General features: G+C 40.8%; 1 protein-coding gene across 2 annotated transcripts in view; it reads left to right on the forward strand.

Annotated features, from left to right (window-relative positions):
• The window catches only part of tpcn1 (two pore segment channel 1), a 99,460-nt gene that overhangs the window by 26,908 nt on the left and 52,769 nt on the right, over positions 1 to 19,783 (forward strand). For both annotated transcript variants that reach the window (XM_085961740.1, XM_085961741.1), the window contains exons 2-6: positions 5,162 to 5,292; positions 8,018 to 8,194; positions 14,292 to 14,405; positions 17,331 to 17,461; positions 19,391 to 19,479. In XM_085961740.1, coding sequence (XP_085817866.1) covers positions 5,162 to 5,292; positions 8,018 to 8,194; positions 14,292 to 14,405; positions 17,331 to 17,461; positions 19,391 to 19,479 — 642 coding nt within the window. The remainder of the gene's footprint in view (positions 1 to 5,161; positions 5,293 to 8,017; positions 8,195 to 14,291; positions 14,406 to 17,330; positions 17,462 to 19,390; positions 19,480 to 19,783) is intronic.

A 19,783-nucleotide genomic window follows, 5' to 3' on the forward strand; every position in this document is an offset into this window, starting at 1 on the left:
GTGATGCGCTATCAATTACTCATAAAAGACTGAGAGTTAAGAGAGTAACTAAAGGCTTTTATTAACAAAAGAATGAAGGTCTGCCTTGAGTGGTCAACCGGTCCAGAATACAAAGGGCTGGGGAGCAGTCACCTTTATACTAGGACTTGTGGGAGGAGTCAGCCGAGGCATGTCCAGGCATGTACACAGTGGAATACAAACAGTGGTTTACCACAGTAGGGTCATTTCTTGTCTCCCTTTCAATGGCAGAATTTGTCACCGGTAGACATTCCACTATGGTAGAGTGGAATATCTCTACTGGGTCTACTGTAGGTGCCTCTTCTATCGTTGGCAACGGTAGGCGCGATAAACCGTCAGCATTCCCATGCTGTTTTGACCCTTTGTATTCAATGTTGTATTGGTGTGCTCCTAGAAAAAGGGACCACCTCTGTAGTCTTTGTGCCGTCATAATGGGGACACCTTTTTTAGGGTTGAATATGGAGATGAGGGGTTGATGGTCAGTCAGCAAGGTAAATTTTTGTCCGTGTAGGTAATGGTTGAATTTCTTCACTCCCCATACCAGGCTGAGTGCTTCCCTGTCTATCTGGGCATAGTTACGCTCAGCTGAGTTCAATGAGCGTGACGCAAAAGCTATCGGCCGTTCCGAGCCATCAGGGAATCTATGGGACAATACCGCTCCTATGCCGTAAGGGGATGCATCGCACGCCAGTCTGATTGGTAGTGATGGGTTGTAATGAGCCAAAACTTTCTCGGATGTGATTAAGTCTTTACATTTATGGAAGGCACGTTTACAGTCTTCGTTCCATTTCCAAATCACTCCTGTCTGTAGAAGATCATTAAGAGGGTGTAGAATAGTTGATAAGTTCGGTAAAAATTTATGATAGTAATTTATTAATCCCAGGAATGACCTTAATTGTGAAACATTTTCAGGTGCTGGGGCTTTTATAACTGCTTCAATTTTTTCAGGTGACTTATGCAACCCTTCCTTATTAATTATGTGGCCACAATATGATATCTGATTTTGGAAAAATTCGCACTTGGGGCGATTTGCACATAGGCCCCGTTCTTTCAGCCTAGTGAGCACCTGCTCCAAATTGGCAAGGTGCTCGTTGTCGTTTTCTCCTGTTATAAGGATGTCATCTAGGTAGCATTGAGTCCCCGGAATCCCTTGCAGGACTTGCTCCATAGCTCTTTGCCAGATAGCTGGAGCTGATGCTATTCCAAAAACCAGTCGATTGTACTGGTACAGGCCTTTGTGTGTGTTGATTGTGAGATACTTTTTAGAGGTCTCCTCAACCTCCATCTGTAGATATGCCTGTGCCAAGTCAATTTTTGTGAAACGTTTCCCTCCGGATAGTGAGGCGAAAATATCTTCTATCCTCGGAAGAGGATACTGTACAGTGTGAAGGACTGGGTTTACAGTCACCTTAAAGTCCCCACAGATGCGAATTTTTTCCTGTTCCTCAGAGTTATTTTTCAATGTTTTTTTCATGACTGGAACGATGGGTGTTGCCCATTCGCTCCAATCTATTTTGGATAATACGCCTGCCTTTTCCAAATTCTCCAGCTCTGCCTCGACTGCCGGACGTATCGCGTATGGCACCGGTCTTGCCTTAAAAAATTTTGGAATTGCTGTATCTTCCACTTTTATTGAGGCGGTGATGCCTTTCAAGGTTCCTAGTTTCTCTTGAAACACTTCTTTGGCGTTGGCCAAGATGTCTTTTAATCGTTCAGGTATGATGTCATCATTGTTTTTTTCCTTACTGGTCACCGTCAGTGCCTGAATGGAGTGCCAGTCTAAACGTATCTTCCTTATCCATTCACTTCCCAATAACGGTGGACCACCATCTTGTAGAATGTATAAATACAACTTTTGTATTTCTTTGCCGTTGTATACCACAGGCACCCTTATTTTTCCTTTGGGGTAGACTTTCTGCCCCATATATGCTTTTAAGATAATGGATGTGTCTTTTAGAGGTATATGCGAAAATAGCCTCTCGTAATCTCGTCGATTTATTACGGTTAGAGCTGATCCTGTATCTAGCTCCATTTTAACTGGGGACCCTGCTATTGTGAGGGTAACCCAAATGGTTTGGTAATCCTCTTTGGCAAGTACATTATGTAATTTGAGACAGCTTAGTCTCTTGTTTCCGGAGTCGCTATCGCTATTCTGGTCTTCGGAGCTATTGTCCGTCATCATTTGTACCTTCCTGTACTTTTCTTTATTGATTTTTTGTTTCCTGTCAGTGGATTTATTTTGTCCAGATTGGCATACCCGTGCAATGTGTCCAATCTTACCACATTGCCTGCATGCTTTGCCCTTGAACCAGCAGTCCCTCTGGTTATGGGTGGATCTGCCGCAGCGATAACATCTTTCGAATTCCTGTGTCATTTTATGGGTGCCGAAGTCCTGTGTCTCTTGTTGTATCTCTGCAGCTCCTTTTGCTGCTGCTTCGTATGATACAGCCATATTGAAAGCTTTGTCCAATGTTAAATCTTTTTCAGAAAGCAGTCTTTTTTGTGTTCCTTCACTTAAGAGACCGCAAACAAATTTGTCTCGAAGATAATCCGATAGTCCTGCTCCGAATTGGCAGTACTTTGATAGCTTTCTTAATTCGGTTAGGTAATCAGCGTTACTTTCATTCTTGTGTTGATTTCTCTTGAAGAACTTGAATCGTTCCGCTATCAGCAGCGGTGTTGGGTTTAAATGCTCCTGCAGGGTATCAACAATTTCTTTAAAAGTCTTGTCCTTTGGTTTGGCTGGAGTGATTAAATTTCGTAACAGCCCGTATGTCTTCGCGCCCATTAAGTTCAGAAGTACTGAAGCTTTTTTTTCATCTGCTATTCCATTTGCAGTGCAATAAACCTCTACTCTTTCCACGTATGTGGTCCAATCTTCTATTTCGCCATCAAAAACCTCAATATTACCAGATTTAGGCATTTCAGAAAAGATATGGCACTTCCCGCGCTTTGTTTTTTTTTTCTGTAGCAACGATATGGCGCTTCCCGCGCTTTCCTGCCGCTGCTACCGATAACAACGCTGTTTTACTGTGGTTTCCGTTTATTCACTGTTGGAGACTCGTTCCCGACGGAGGTCTAAACGCTGACCTGCTTGCCGCGCCGGCCGTCTCTCGAGTGTACCCTCCCAGTCCGTTATTGCTTGCCTCCGATTTCGCTGCCTGTCTCAGCTGTAGAGCCCGCCGCTGGAGCTCCAGCCTGACGCCCAGGAAGGATTAGCGCAGTACCTGTCACCAGCTTGGCCAGCTGGTGAAACCACAGTTTCTCTTACTTCCTTGAGTCTTCTGGACGCTGAAGGAATCGATGTCCTTGAGGTGCTGCCGAATTGCAGGTAAGTCCGTTTCCACTTCGTCGCCACTGTAGTGTCCGTGTGTAGATAAAGACACTGAAGACAGGAGTTGGTTCATAGGTATTTACTAAGCAAGTCTGGGGGGGGGGGTTTCTAAAGGATATACACAATACACAGGCTTATATAGCCCAAGTGGCAATTACCGGCATTACGCACACCTGGGGCTCTTAAAGGCACATACACCATAATTGCTCTTAAAGGCACATACACCACACAATTGACATCCTCTTTTACCGTAGTGCACCCTTCCTCCATGTCCTTCTTGGCTTCTCTGCAACCTTCGACCCAGTTGACCACACCATCCTCTTCCAATGCTGGTCCTTCATTGTCCTACCCTCACTTGGTTCCACTCTTACCTATCCAATAGTAGCCAAAGCATCCCAGTAATGGCTTCTCTTTCCACCTCTGTACTGTTACGGTTAGAGTCCCCCAAAGATCTTCCTTGGCAACCCCTCCCCTCCCCTGCCCCTTCATGAGCTACATGCTGCCTCTTGGTAACATCATCTGAAGATATGGGGTCAAGTTTCACATGTACGCTAATGCACCCAGCTCTACCTCTCTAACACCGCTCTTGAACCCTCCACTGCCCCCATTGTGGGCTGCAATTTTCTAAAGTTAAACATGGGAAGACTGAAGACATCATCTTCAGCCCCCACCACAAATTTTGTATCCTTGCCACCAGTTCCATCCCCCTACATGCCAACTGTTTGCAACCTCTGTGTCCTACTCGACCCGGAGCTGAACTTCCCATCCCATATCCTCTCTACCTCTGTAACATCGCTGTCTCCACCCCTGTCTCAGCCTATCTGCTGACGAAACCCTCAACCATGCTTTTGTCACCACCTGACTCAATTTCCAATGCTCTCCTGTCTCATCCTCCACCCTCTATAAACCTCAGATCATCTTAAACTGGGCTACCCATATTCTATCCTGCACCGTCCAACTTAACCGTCATCCCTGTGCTCGCTGACATTCATTGGCCCCTGATCCCCCAATACCTGAAATTTAAAAGTCTCATCCTTGCGTTTAAATGCCTCATGGCCTTGACCTCCCCTATATCTGGAACCTTCTCCAGCCCTACAACCCTCCAACTATTCGGTGTTCTTCCAACTTTGGCCTCTTATGCACCTGAAATCCTTTTGCTCCACCATTAGCGGCCATGCCTTCATCCATCTAGACCCTACGTTCTGGAATTCCCTCCCTAAACCTCTTTGCTTTCTCCATCTCCTTTTCCTTTAAGACCCTGCTTAAAATGCACCTCTTTGACCAAGCTTTTAGCCACCCCTCCTAATATCTCCTTCTTGTCAATGTTGACTTTTGCCTGACTCTATTTCTGTGAAGCATGTTGGGACGTTTTTCTACATTAAAGCCTATGTAGGCTACAAGTTGTTGTTGTAGATTATTAAAATGAAGTTGAATGTTTTTATTGAAATTAAATCTTGACGTTCACAATACCAGGTTTGTTTTTTTGGCTGTTGTTGAGAACTTTATATGAGTAAAGTTCTATAAAATTGTGTCATTGTGCAGGTACTAAAGCTCCCTCAGCAGTGAGTTCTGGTTGTTAGAAATGCTCATTGTTATTTCATCATGAAACACATTTGTCTTTCTTCCTCCCCATCCCCAGTGTTAAGAAGGCACATTTAGTGGAGATCAGCTAGTTCTTGTAAGACAGAGTGATGACATTCCCCTTCTCTGATGCATTATGAATGAAATTCAAGTCGCATTTACTAGGCTAATGCCTAACCTGCTTGGCCTGTTGCTATTTGAAGCATCCACTTTCTGTCCTCTTAATAGATGGAGGAGGATATGACATTATCAACACTGAAGTGGTTGCAACACTAGACATTCGAGACTACAGAGCGAGGTATGGTTCGCTGAAACAGGTCTGGGAGATGAACTATCAGGAAGCAGCAATCTACTTGCAGGTATGGAGCCTTTTTACGACTAATAGTCCTGCTCATGTCAAGCTGTTAAAAATGAACAATGATTGAGTATATCAGTATGAAGTACATTTAGGGAAAGGAGCCTGGCAGTGGTACTGTTGCTTGTTGTGAAATTGTCATTACAGGTTTTATTTAAAAAGCAAAAATATTGAGCTCTAATTACAAATAATCCTGGTAATGATGATCCTGCATCTGTTCTGCTCTTGCTGGATCTCCTACCTTGACCTCCGTGCCATGAGGGATACTTGCTTTTCAGAAGTAGACTAGTTACAGGCATTGTGACTGTGGCTTTCATAATTTCAGAACTATGGAAATTAAAATATGTCCTTAAGAAAATATCATTAATATATAATAAATTAAGAATGGCAGACATGTGGGAGCGTTACAAGATTGGGTATGAGTGATATCTGATTCCTGTGGTGTATCCCAATTGAAACATTTTCCCACATTTCATAATTGTTTTACCCCTACCTCCTTCCTTGTCTATTTTTAATTTTCCCATTGGAGTTTGTATCTTTTCACAGTGGTACCAGTTTTTCTTTTCTGATACTAAAGAGTGGATTTTACAAAGTTGTAATATGTTTTGAATTTTTCTTTAATGTTTGCTTTTGTTTGTTGAAAATAATGCTCCTTGGTGGGTTCTGGTACCTTCATTAAAACTGTTGCAAAAGTGGGTTAGGTACTGTTGTATTGCCCCTGGCTCCCAGTGCAAGGGTCTCACACAGCCACTGGCAACTCCAGAGTAAGCTTGATGTCTTTTACTGGGCACCGGTGGCTAGCCTTATGAATTCAGTGAGTTTAGTTTGGGCTTGCTGCTGGCTTTGTGAGACCTGGGTCTACTGCAGTATAGAAGCAGTAGAGCTGTGTTAATGCTGCCAATTGTAACATGCTCGAAGGGCATGATCTGAACAACAGTAAGATCAGGGATCCAAACCTGAGAGTGTATTACAACTTTGAACGTGTTAATGTAGTTCATAATCTCTGCAGTTTTGGTTTAGTTTGGTAGTGTTGGTGTTAAATATGTATCCTTTTTCTTCTTGTTTAATATATTGTACTCGTCAAGGTGAGTGATGTCAGTTCTGAAGAATGGAATTTAAAACTGTTTTATTTTATTTTTAAAAACAATTGTGGTAGTCTGTAACATTTTTGAACACTCCAAGGGCAATTAAAACACAACCAGATGCAGAGGAAAGCTTCCACTATTCCTCCCTAGCAACGTGCATCAACTTGAGAATTCCCCATTGCAAAAGTGTGAGAGTTCCATTTTCTGTACTAATCAACCTTTTGGCTTGTCGAAATGAGATTCAGCAATTTCTTCTGAATTATAGGCAGTGTTGTGCTACTAACCCGTGGCTACTAGGAATTAGGTTGATACTGTCCAAACTCACTTCATTTGGGACCCTTACAGGTACAGAGAACAAGGTTTGATCTTGGGGCTAGATGCAAACTCAAATCCCAGATGTAAAAGGACATTGGCTAACTCACACCACCAAAGGAGTCTGTTTGTCCTTCAATGTATCTTTTTAATAAAACTGGGAAGTTTCAGTTTACACATACTTAAAAAAAATTAAAAGCCCTGCAATCTAATATAACCGACCTTATATTGAAATGGAACATAAGACAATAACACAACGGCATTGATTTAATGTATTCCTGATGTTGCTGAAATTGACAGGAAAGCCTTTGGCTATGATTCGTTTGAGGAAGTCCTGGTTACAGCCATGCTAAAAGTAGCACAAAAAGGGTGCAACTGAGTATGAGATCATTTATTTTTCTACCAGAGAAGTACCAACTAAATCATAACCTACAGATGATAACCACAATCACGATTTATATTTACAAAAAAAATGTATTGCATTACAGCATGTAAAGTAATTATGTATATTTTCAACAGGGCCGGAGAATGTTTGGCAGTGTACCATGTAGTTTTTAATTTTAATATTGTGTTTTTGTTAAATTTTTTGAAATAAAACTATTTGCTAAATAAAGTGTTATTCATTATTCACATTCACAATATTGCTCTGTATAAAATGGCTTGCGGTACCATTAACCTTTGGCTTTGATTTCAATTATTGATTTTTAAGATGGCAGATTTGCAACAAGATGATGTGCTAATATGTACACAAGGTACAAAGATTATATTGGCAAATGTTAGAACAATCTATAAATCTTTTTTTTAAACTGCCTGTGAAACCAGGTTTCCTGTACAAGTTTACATTATACAGTTGCAGTGCCAAGAATATGATGATTCCAAAGGTGCACACTATTTGTTGTATAATAATTATTTTTGAAATGAAGTCCCTTACTGTAAAAGTGGCTAAGTAACAATATTGAAACAAAAGCAATGTCTTAAAAAAATGGGTCAAAATGAACAAACCAGTTAATTTAACCAGTTAGTTTATTCTATCGAGTTTTCTAAGCACCAAAACAAAGAAGGGCACATTTGATTGTGATGAGGTTGCTGGGATGGAACCGACAGTGTAACTTTATATTTTGGTTATAATACAAAAATTGTAGCATGCTGTTTACAGGCTAAGGTCTTGAAGGACAAATTTGTTTTTGTTCTTGTGCTGCAGTTGGGGAGTGTCACAACTTTTAAAGCACCCGGTAGTCCTGCTTTAAGATAAAGAGTTACTTAGTCTCTTGCAACCTTACCAGTAAAAATATTTAATTGTTTACAGCTTTCTTTTTATTTTGTTACTTTCAGGAAGGAGAAAATAATGACAAGTTTTTCACTCATCCAAAAGATCAGAAAGCCCTTGCAGCCTACCTTTTTGTGCACAATCACATATTCTACATGATGGAGCTGATTTCTGGACTGCTGTTGTTGATACTCTCGCTGTGCGAGGCTCCAGCTGTTCCCTCACTCCGACTCGACATTTATGTATGTTTTGTCTTCAATTCTTGTGAGATACTATCTGTTCATTTTTAGTTTATAATGTTTTTGTTCCGGTATTTGTTGATGTATCATGCCTGAGTTGCTTGTGCAGGACAGGAGTCTGTATAATGCTGGTTAATAGGATTCTGTTCATTGATGTAAACAAATTTAGCTCTTTAGAGTTGTATAAAACTATGGACTGTATTGTCATGTGATGCATGAGCCCATATAGCCTTCCGGACTCAATATCGAGTTCAACAATTTCAGATCATAACCTCGGCCCCTATTTCATTTTTTCTTGTAATTTTTCCACTCCTTTCCCCCCCCCCCCCCCCCCCTTTCCTTTGTTTCGCTCTCACACCTGGCAGCTATCCCTTGCCCTGCCAGTACACTTTACACCCAATCTCAGCCGATTACCATCTCGTCTAGCTTCTAACACCTTTTATTGTCTCTTTTTTACTTCTTTTGTTTCTTTTATTCTTTTGTCCGATCGCAGCCCTGCCTCCGATCTATCTTTTCTTTCCAGTTTTGAAGAAGGGTTCGAGCCGAAACGTCAACTCAAATTTCTGTCCACGGATGTTGCCTGACCTGCTGAGTTTTTCCAGCATTTTCTGTTGTTATAGCCCATATTTCTGTATGCTGCACTTTTTAAGCCTGCTAGGCAATGGGATCTGATGAGAACATGACCTGGCTTTGAAGCGACAATTGGCGTAACAACTGCTTACATTTTTGTAGGTAAAAAAGGATGTAGCTGAATATGAGACATACATGAGTATCACATACATGAAGATATCTCAAAGCACTTTATAGCAAGGAGGAAAAAAATAGATATCAAGCAGACGGGAAAAGAGGAAACAAATGAGATTAGGGGAGGAAACTAAAGGAACAGGCAAGAGAAGAGTTTTGAGGCAGCTTTTGAAAGTTGGAGAGCAGTGCCAAGACAGAGGGAGATAGCGAGAGGGAGTCCCAGAGGTAGTGGCTGAATGAGCAGCTAGCAGTTGTGGAACAGAATGACTGAGGAACAAGGAGTAACGTTGCCGGAGCGTAGGGTGAAGGTAGGTCGAAATGGCTGGAGGAGATTACTAAAGTACGGTGGGATGAGCCCATGAAAAGATTTGAAAGTCAGGATGAGGATTTTGAAGTAAATTTACTCGGGCATGGGAAACCAGTAGAGCTTGGTAGGAATGGGAGTGTGGGTCTTTGATTGGTTGAAGACATGGGCTGTGGTATTTTGAATGAGTTGTAACTTGTGAAAGGGAGTTGATTGGCCAAGAGATTACTAGAGAAGTTGAGTCTTAAAGTAATAAAAGTCTTGGACTAGGGTTTTGCAGTGGGTGAGAAATAAGGAAGAAAATGGGCAATGTTGCAGAGGTGGAAATAGGAATATTGGAAATGAAACAGGTGGTGGAGGGAACTGTGCCAAAGATCAAGCTGTATGCCAAGGCTTTGCTCCTTCTGACTTAAACTGAGTTGCCATTGGGATGGTTGATGGAATCAGGTCCAAGGTGCTGCTGGCAGGAGTCAAAGCGGATAACTTTGTTTTTGCCATCATTAAGTTGGATGAAATTTTGGTTCATCTAGGTCTTACTGTTAGGCAGTGGAGAGTGCAGCAATAAATAGCCTTTGGATCAATGAAAGACAGTATTTTCAGTGTAAATCATAGAATCATACCATGGTTACAGCACAGAAGGAGGCCATTCGGCCCGTCGAGCCCGTGCCAGCTCTCTGCAAGAGCACTTCAGCTAGTTCCACTCCCCCGCCCTTTCCCCGTAGCCCTGCAAATTTTTTTCCTTGAGGTACTTATCCAATTCCCTTTTGAAAGCCATGATTGAATCTGCCTCCACCACCCTTTCTGGCAGTGCATTCCAGATCATAAACACTTGCTGTGTAAAAAGGTTTTTCCTCATGTCACCTTTGGTTCTTCTGCCAATCACCTTCAGTCTGTGTCCTTCCTAAAGTGCGTTGCCCAGAATTGGACACAATACTCCAGTTGAGGCCGAACCAGTATTTTATTTTTTTTAAGCTACTCCTCCCTCAAGACCTGCCAAAATTGCTGTTGGTTTTCTCTCTCTCACGTTCTCCCACTCACTCTCACAGGGAACAGAATCACTGACAGCTGGACACAGAACAAACTCACACACAGCTGGACACGGAACAGACTCATACATAGCTGGACCCGAAACAGACTTACAGCTGGACAAATGGCATATATAACTGTGACCACAGTGAACTAACCTTCCACATCTTTCTTGATTTGTCTGCAGTCTTTGACATGGTTGTCCACACCATCCTCCTCCAACACCCCTGCTCTGTTGTCCAGCTGAGTGGGCCTTCCCTCGCCTACCCCAGGTTGCAGTGATACTCGATAATATAAACAGTAATATTCCAGTGTGCAGTGATACAATATTATACAAACATGAATACTCCAGTGTGCAGTGATACAATATTATACAAACATGAATACTCCAGTGTGCAGTGATACAATATTATACAAACATGAATACTCCAGTGAGCAGTGATACAATATTATACAAACATGAATACTCCAGTGTGCAGTGATACAATATTATACAAACATGAATACTCCAGTGAGCAGTGATACAATATTATACAAACATGAATACTCCAGTGAGCAGTGATACAATATTATACAAACATGAATACTCCAGTGAGCAGTGATACAATATTATACAAACATGAATACTCCAGTGAGCAGTGATACAATATTATACAAACATGAATACTCCAGTGTGCAGTGATACAATATTATACAAACATGAATACTCCAGTGAGCAGTGATACAATATTATACAAACATGAATACTCCAGTGAGCAGTGATACAATATTATACAAACATGAATACTCCAGTGTGCAGTGATACAATATTATACAAACATGAATACTCCAGTGAGCAGTGATACAATATTATACAAACATGAATACTCCAGTGAGCAGTGATACAATATTATACAAACATGAATACTCCAGTGAGCAGTGATACAATATTATACAAACATGAATACTCCAGTGAGCAGTGATACAATATTATACAAACATGAATACTCCAGTGTGCAGTGATACAATATTATACAAACATGAATACTCCAGTGAGCAGTGATACAATATTATACAAACATGAATACTCCAGTGAGCAGTGATACAATATTATACAAACATGAATACTCCAGTGAGCAGTGATACAATATTATACAAACATGAATACTCCAGTGAGCAGTGATACAATATTATACAAATATGAATACTCCAGTGAGCAGTGATACAATATTATACAAATATGAATACTCCAGTGAGCAGTGATACAATATTATACAAACAGTAATATTTCAGGATGCAGTGATTATAATAGAAATTGGAATACTCCAGGGTGCAGTGATACTCGATGATACAAATCGTTACATAGTTTCATAGTATTTACAGCACAGAAGCAGGCCATTCGGCACTACAGGTCAATGGCAGTGTTTAGGCTCCAGACGAGCCTTCTCCCACCCTTCTTCATCTAACCCCATCAACATATCCTGCTATTCCATTATCCCTCGTGTGTTTACCTATCTTGGTACCAATCTAGTAAATCTCCGCTGCACCCTCTCTAAGGCCTTGACATCCTTCCGAAAGCGTGGTTCCCAGATTTGAACACAATACTCCAGCTGGAGCCTAACCAGTGTTTTATAAAGGTTTAGCATAACTTTCTTGCTTTTGTACTCTATGCCTCTATTAATAAAGCCAAGGATCCAGTATAACTTTGTAACTGCCTTCTCAACTTGTCCTGCCTTCTTCAAAGACTTGTGTACGTACACCCCTAGGTCCCTCTGTTCCTGCACCCACTTTAAAATTGTAAATGTGGAAGCTGAGCCCAGTATGACAGGAACAGGAGTAAGCCATTCAGCTCCTCATGCCTGCCGTGCTATTGAGTTAGATCATGGTGGATCTGTATCTGAACTCCTTTTACCACCCTTTGCTCCATATTCCTTGATACCCTTACTAACAAAATCTGTTGATCTCAGTCCTGAAAATGTCAATTGACCCAGCATCCATAACCTTTTGGGGGAGAGAGTTCAGAACTTCCACTACCCTTTATGTGAAAACTGGCCTAGCTCTAATTTTAAAATTATGCCCCCTTGTTCTGGATTCCCCCACCAGAGGAAATAGCTTCTCTATATCTACCCTATAAATCCCTTTTAAAGACCTTGATTAGATTAGCTCTCAACCTTCTAAACTCAAGTGAATACAAACCCAGTTTATGTAATCTGTCCTCATAATTTAACCCTTTAAGCCCCAGTATCATTCTTTTGAATCTGCGCTGTACCCTACCAAGATCAATATAACTTTCCTGAGATTTGGTGCCAAAAACTAAGCACAGTACCAGATCTGGATGGGGTCTGACCAAAACGCTTTACAACTGAAGCATCACTTCCTCGTTTTTGTATTCCAACCCCCTTAAGATAAAGACCAACATTTCATTAGCCTTTTTGATTACTTTTTGTACTTGTGCACTAGCTTTGAGTGATTATGGCCATGGACACATAAATCCCCTTGCTCCACCACAGCTTCTAGTCTCTCCATTAAGAAAATATTCTGATTTATCTTTCTTGGATCCAAAGTGGATGACCTCATACTTCCCCAAATTGAACTCCATCTGCCATACGTTTTCTCACTCACTTATTCCTGTCTATGTCCTGTTCCCATCTGCACAACTTACTGTGCTTCCTAACTTAATGTAATCAGCAAACTTGGTATCCCTTCATTCAAGTCATTGATATATATGGTGAAATGCTGAGTCCTAGTACAGATCACTGGAGAATAGCACTTGTCACATCCCATCAATCAGAGAACATTCCCTTTTTCCCTATGCTCTGTCTCCTTCCTCCCAACCAATTACCTACCCATGTCACAAGGTTTCCTCCAATTCAGTGCGTTTCCATTTTTACTAATAATCTCTTATGCAGAACCTTATCAAATGCCTTCTGGAAGTGCATATAGAGAACATCCATAGATGCCCCCTATCTATAATGCAAGATTAGTCAGGTTGCCCCATATTCAGTCTTTCCATCAGAGCTTCTCTGGTGGTGTCACTGATGGGAAGGTGCTGTCTATGTTTTGGAGTGGCTGTGCTTATTTTAATGGACTTCCTAACTTTAATCCATAATGGGAGTTGTTCTACAGTTGCCCAACCCGAGAATACACACTAAAAACTGGGCACTGATGTATACTTTCTGCATAAGAGCCTAGGGGTAAAAATTGGGTAGCACCCCGCGTCCCTCTTGGGGTGCTGAGAGCCAAAGCCATGGTACTGCAGGCCTTCCTTCCCTTATTAAAGGGGAGAGGCCTGGCGCAGCACGTCCCGTCACTCAGCTGGGCCACCAGGGATCGGAAGTGCCAGCAAACAAGCCCGGCACTCAAGAGGAGTGCCGAGCTCATGGAGAGCAGCCGGCACCCCGCGGGGAGGCTTCACGGGGGCCGAGGGCAGCAACGGGGGCAGGTGCTGGCAGGTGGCCAGCAACAAAAATGGCCGCCCGCCACCTCGCCTTTAATTAGCGCTGCCCTGGCCACAGGTAGGCCCCCCTGACCCCATCGGACATAGCGTCTGGCGGTAAGTCGGGGGGCGCCACCCAATATTACAGCTGGGGCGCGAGCGGGGCGCTGCGCATGGCGATGGCGTCATTGCCAGCGGTGCAGCGCCACGCACCGCTAACGGTTAGCGCCGCCGCTAACCTTCCGCTGAATTTCGCGGGAGGCGTTAGTGGCGCTGCGCCCAGGCGCTAGTTGATTTGTGCCCCGTTAGCGCCCTCTTAGTCTCTTGTGTGGAATATCTTGTTCAGAATGGAAACTTGCTGTGTGGGGAAATGGGAGTCCAGTTCCATGTCCCACAGCACTAAGACATACCAATCTGCAGAATTATGAGGATGTCTAATACCTTTTATTTCAGTATTTGCTTTGAATCTATCCATCTTGAAATGTCTCCTTTATTTTTTCTCTATCAAGAAATTGCTCATTTATAAATATTATTAAACTGATACTGTTTGTTTAACTCTTTTGCAATCTCTTTTATATTGTTTAAAATTGTTTTATTTTAAACTTGTTTAGGTGCATGCCACATTGGAATTGTTTGCACTTGTCACAGTGGTGTTTGAACTTGGTATGAAGATGAGGTGGTTGGGCTTTCAGACCTTTATTAGGCACAAAAGGACTATGCTGAAAGTAAGTGTTTTTTTAATATATTGACAATTTATTTAAGTAAAGGCAACATAAGGACTACAGGGCTTACTACCTGGGGGCAATTTTATATCCTGTTCCACAAATGCATTGAGTGCCAGTTTAATGGCCACTGCTTTGCACAGGTAACAATAATGGTTGGGATGTCTACATTTATTTATATATATATATATATATATATATATACACTCTTGTATATGTGTATTGTAAATTCACATTTGATAACCTTTCAGCCCTTTTACAACAACTGGGGGTAATGTAAATAGTGGCAATTTTTTTTTCAATTTCAGACTAAGCTCCCATCTCTGCATTTAGAGAGAGAGAAATTTATATTTTAAAATGTTTCCAAATACAAACATAGCAGTTTTTACTGTAAATATCAGTAGATCAAATTCAGTTTATGACCTTTACTGAATATATCTGAATGGTTTCACTGAATATATTTAAGAAGGAGATAGATAGATTTCTAGACACAAAAGGCATCAAGGGGCATGGGGAGAGCGCGGGAATATGGTATTGAGAGAGAGGATCAGCCATGATCATATTGAATGGCGGAGCAGGCTCGAAGGGCCGAGTGGCCTACTCCTGCTCCTATTTTTCTATGTTTCTATGTTTGGAAGATAAAACTGTGTGTGTGTGTGGTGCTGAAATATTAGCCAACATTGTAACTGCATTATTGCGTCAGTAGATGGACATATGTTAAAAGGAATAAGTGGCTTTATCATAATGTATTTAACCAAATATCATGTGACCTTTTAATTTTTCTGTCAACTAATAAAATGTAGCTTTGTCTGATGACTTGTTTGAGTAGATTTCCATAATCCTCTGACGATTTTACACAATAGATCACCCTAAGAAACTCAGTGTAACAGTGTTATGTTTTACCTTTGGATGGAATCTTGTTCCTATAATGATGAATTAATGATCTGAGTTCATGGGCACTGGAGTATATTACTGCCACTCAGATTATTACATTTTCTTTTAATGGGGCTTTGCCGAATGGATAAAGAGAACAAATTGCTCCCTACTGGGTGTTCTCATTAAGAAGCTTTCAGTTTTGTGCACTACCCATTGAGGTTTAATTAGCCAGAAATGATTCAGCATAGTTGTTGACCTAATATCACTAATAATTCGGATTTTTACATGTATACACCACCCCACCTTATTAAAAGGTTTTTAGTTCATCACTATGGGCCAGAAATTTCTCCAACGGCGGGTTTGGCGGCAGATGTTAATTGGACTTTTATGCTCGCCAATGACAACTCACTATACTTGCACCGCAAATTGCTGGAATTGTGATCTGATAACGGCGCAGCGACGTCAGTGTCGCATCTGGGACCTCGTGAACGACCTGCCCAATGGCTTATCTCCCTGATCAATGAAAGAAAATGATAGAGAAAGAAACTGAGTGAAAGACAGAGAAGGCAATAGGGTGAATTAGAGTCAAATGAAATATGGAGACAGAGGGAGAAAAAGAGGGAAATAAGAGTGGATTAAAATAGAGAGAAAAAGATACAGAAAGGAAAAGTAAGAAAAAAATTAAAAAGAGCAAGCAGAAGAAGAGGACATTGTAACCCAATTGCATTTGGGAATTGCTATATTGATCTTTGAGAAGTTAATGGTGTGCGAAATATACAAACATTCTTGACCCTGAAGTATAGAACGAATGGCCCTGTCCACCATGATCAAAAACAGTGGAACATCCAGTGGGTACGCCATTGCACTGCTTTCATAGGAACATAGAAATTGCCAGACGAAAAAAGACCAAGATCCTTCTAGTTCGCCGTCTACCATCCTGGTAGTCGCATCATACAATGATAATGAAGTTGTTGACTAATCATAGCAATCAATCTCTATCAGTTAGTCTACAACAGACCCAGAAATGATATGAGAAAACCCCCCAGTGGTTTGGAGCTTTGGGAACCATAAGTCAAAAGTCACTTTTTTCCTCCCAAGCATGCTACGCTTACCACATATACTGTAACCCAAAATGTTCTGAAATAAATCTATCTAATTTGCATTTGAATAGTAACCCTCTTCTGAGTGTCGAAACAGCTTTCGTCCTGAAAATTATTGCCTTCCGATATTAACAGGACTGCGGATGGCAAGACTGGCACAAAAAGACTGCAAAGCCAGATAAAAAGAATAGAAAACCTCTAGGAACTATTCACTACCTACCAGAGACTCCACAGCTGCACAGGTCCCATCATGGGCTTCCAAGGTTGAGTGTCATGTGAGGGCCATAAATCATGTCATTACCAGGGTCCTCTATGGCATTGATTACCAGCCCAAAAGGGGGAAATAATTCATGATAATGTCATAAATTTCACGATCGGCATTAAGTTTAATGGCGGGGGCCTCACGGCGAGAACGAGTGTTTATTGACTTTGGCAATGTTAACAATGGAGCGACGCAAATCGCCCAGCAATTTGCGGAGGATTGGAATTCATGGTGTATCTCTTTTACTCTGCAATTTGCTGGATTTTTTTACAAACTAATAATGGCGTGCAACATTAATGCATCATTCTAATGGCGTGATTTCACAACAATTCCTGGCCCTATGACCCTGAATTTCCACCAGGTTACACCAATCTCCTGCCGTAACTTCAGCAGGAGATTGGCCAAACTCCCAAAGAAATTCAGGGCCTATCTGTAATGGAATTACTTTTCCTTATCTTCCACATTTTACCTTTTAAAAAAAAGTAGATTCTAGATGTATACTTCATCATACTGTCACTGCACTCGAATTCTACATTGGAGGATGGAGTATATTTTGTTAAGACAACTTTTGTTTCAGGTTAGAAGTAGCTATTCATTCAATACTTTTAACACACTAAACACAAATGAACTCCTTAGGCAGTCTCTTCTTTTGAGAAGTTTAACCATGTTCCTTTTCTGATACTTTTGCAGAGTGGAGTTTTGTTTGTACAGTTTATAGAAGTCATTGTGGTATTAATCAGGCAGACCTCGCATGTCCGGGTGACTCGAGCTTTGCGGCCAATCTTTCTGGTAGACTGCAGATATTGTGGTGCGGTGAGAAGGTAAATTTACAGGAATTAATGTTGTTTCTTTGTCAAGAATTCCATAAATACTAGGCATGTCAAAAAACAGCAAGGATCAGCAAATTGCTGCAGAGCTCCAGCTTGAATTTGGTGTGCAGGTCTTTAAGTGACAGTTCCAGCACATCAGATTTCTAATCAGGTTTTTGGATCAGCAGTGTCTCACACTTCCTAAAATTCACACTGAGCAGTGTTCGGTTTCCTTTGAATAATTGATTTTAATTAAATAAATGTAACCACTTGATTTCACATGGAGATAATTAATTCTTTTTTAATATTTGGAAAACACCAATGGCTTCTGTACCCTTATCATTAATAAGAACAAAATATAGGAATATAAGAGGAAGCTTCAATGCCAGTGTTTACAAATGTGCTTTATTCCAGTGTCATTCCTTTTGTGTGTCTACATATAAATAAATATAATTTATATTAGTCAATCTTCAGGTGAAGTAGGGAGCGGGCAGGGGATAATTGGACCAGGGCGCACAGATATAATTCAGTTCCCATTTTAAAGTCATACATTCTGTTCTTATTTTTATATTTCCACTGGTGATGCTGCGGTTCCTCTCCTGGTGGGAGGATATCATTACAGTTTACATAAGCAATTTCTATTATTATAAATATGTAACATAGGAATTTATAATGAAAGAAGATAACAGGAAGTGCATGCAAATGCAATATTTTTAATATATTACAGATCTGTTTAGATTTACAGGGCTCCCAGTGGATTTATGTGCAACTGCATGTTAATGGACCAGATGGCGTAAGAAGCCATGCAACGAGGCTTGGGCATCTGTTACACAACATTGGGAATGATTGGTTTGTTTTGGTGATTCATGTTGGTGTAAGTTCAGACTGTTCTTGATCTGTTTCTTCCTTTCTGCCCCCTGCATTTGGTTGCAACAAAGCAAATACCTAGCAGGGACTGGAGAGAAGAAAATAAGAAACTGTGCAAGAATAGTCTGAAAAGAGACCATTGCCAAACCTCTACGTCCTCTGTGCTGCAGAGCAGATACGCTGCAAGGGAATCTCCTCACTATATGCCTTCTCTTGTGTCTGCTCCATCAAAATAGATGTGTACATGGCTGTGTCAGGGAGTCCAGGAGAAGGCAATTAATATTTTTTAAGTAATTCAACAAAACTGATGTAAGATAAATACACATATTTTGTTCTACTTGCACTAAGGTTTCACTTTAACTTGCACTTTGATTTGTGGATGTCGTTTGTTAACCAGCTATTTTTAATTATTCATGTTGGGGTAAATTCAGGAAGTGACACACAGTTCTATTTAACAATGTTAGAATTATCTAAACCAAAACTTCTCTCCATTCAGTTACTGAAACTTAGTAAACTTAGAATGACCAGCTTTGATCTAGTGTGAACCAAAATTGTTGTGTCAAAATTACATTGTACAATACATCTGTTAATTATATAGCATTTCTTAAGTTTACTAAATCAAAAACTATTTTTTGTCCACTGACTTTGGATGCTATATTAATTTCTTTTATATAAAAATAAAATTGTATATGCTCTGTTTGACTCCAGGTAATATTTAAGATATTTGCCCTCTTCATGATTTGGTTGAAAAGCTAGAAGCTGTATGGCTTTGTTAAGTTAATTGTGGTGAAATGCTTAGTTTGGAGAGGGGGAGGAGGACGACATTTTAAATTGTAGGAATAAATTCTTTTACATTTTTGAAATTCCCATTGCAACAGTATTTCCTCTCTACCATGAATAAAAATATTGCATGGTTCCATATGTTCTGAAACAAAAGCAATGCAAGGCCAAATTGATACTTTTTTTTAACTAGTTGACCCTTCTTATGGTCCATAACAAATTCCTAATTATTACCTGTCTACTAGAAGGTGTGAAAAGTTAGTTCTAATTATTTTTTATTTTCTGAATTCCCAGAAATTTGCGTCAGATCTTCCAGTCTCTTCCTCCTTTTATTGACATTTTATCACTACTACTTTTCTTCATGGTCATTTTTGCCATTTTGGGTAAGCTTTTATCTACTTAGTTGATGATTTATCTTTACTTTGTGTGGGTCCTACCTAAGTACAGGAAACTCTCTTTTAACCGGCACCTAAATAACCGGAAATCTCTGTTAACCGGCAAAATTCAGGAGTAGGTTCAGGTAAGTTTTACTTCATATTAGTGGCAGTTCCTGGATCTGTGGCTGTGTAACTGGGGTTCGTGCACTTGTTGCTAAGCAACAGGGATGCTTGGTCTGTGGCCGGAGTTCCTGCACATGTTGCTAAGCAACAGGGAAGCCTGGATTTGTTGCTGTGTACGGAGCTCTCA

This window comes from Somniosus microcephalus, chromosome 19, assembly GCF_052327205.1.
Source record: "Somniosus microcephalus isolate GS21.2 chromosome 19, FLI_Smic_1.0, whole genome shotgun sequence".
Taxonomy (NCBI): Eukaryota; Metazoa; Chordata; class Chondrichthyes; order Squaliformes; family Somniosidae; genus Somniosus; species Somniosus microcephalus.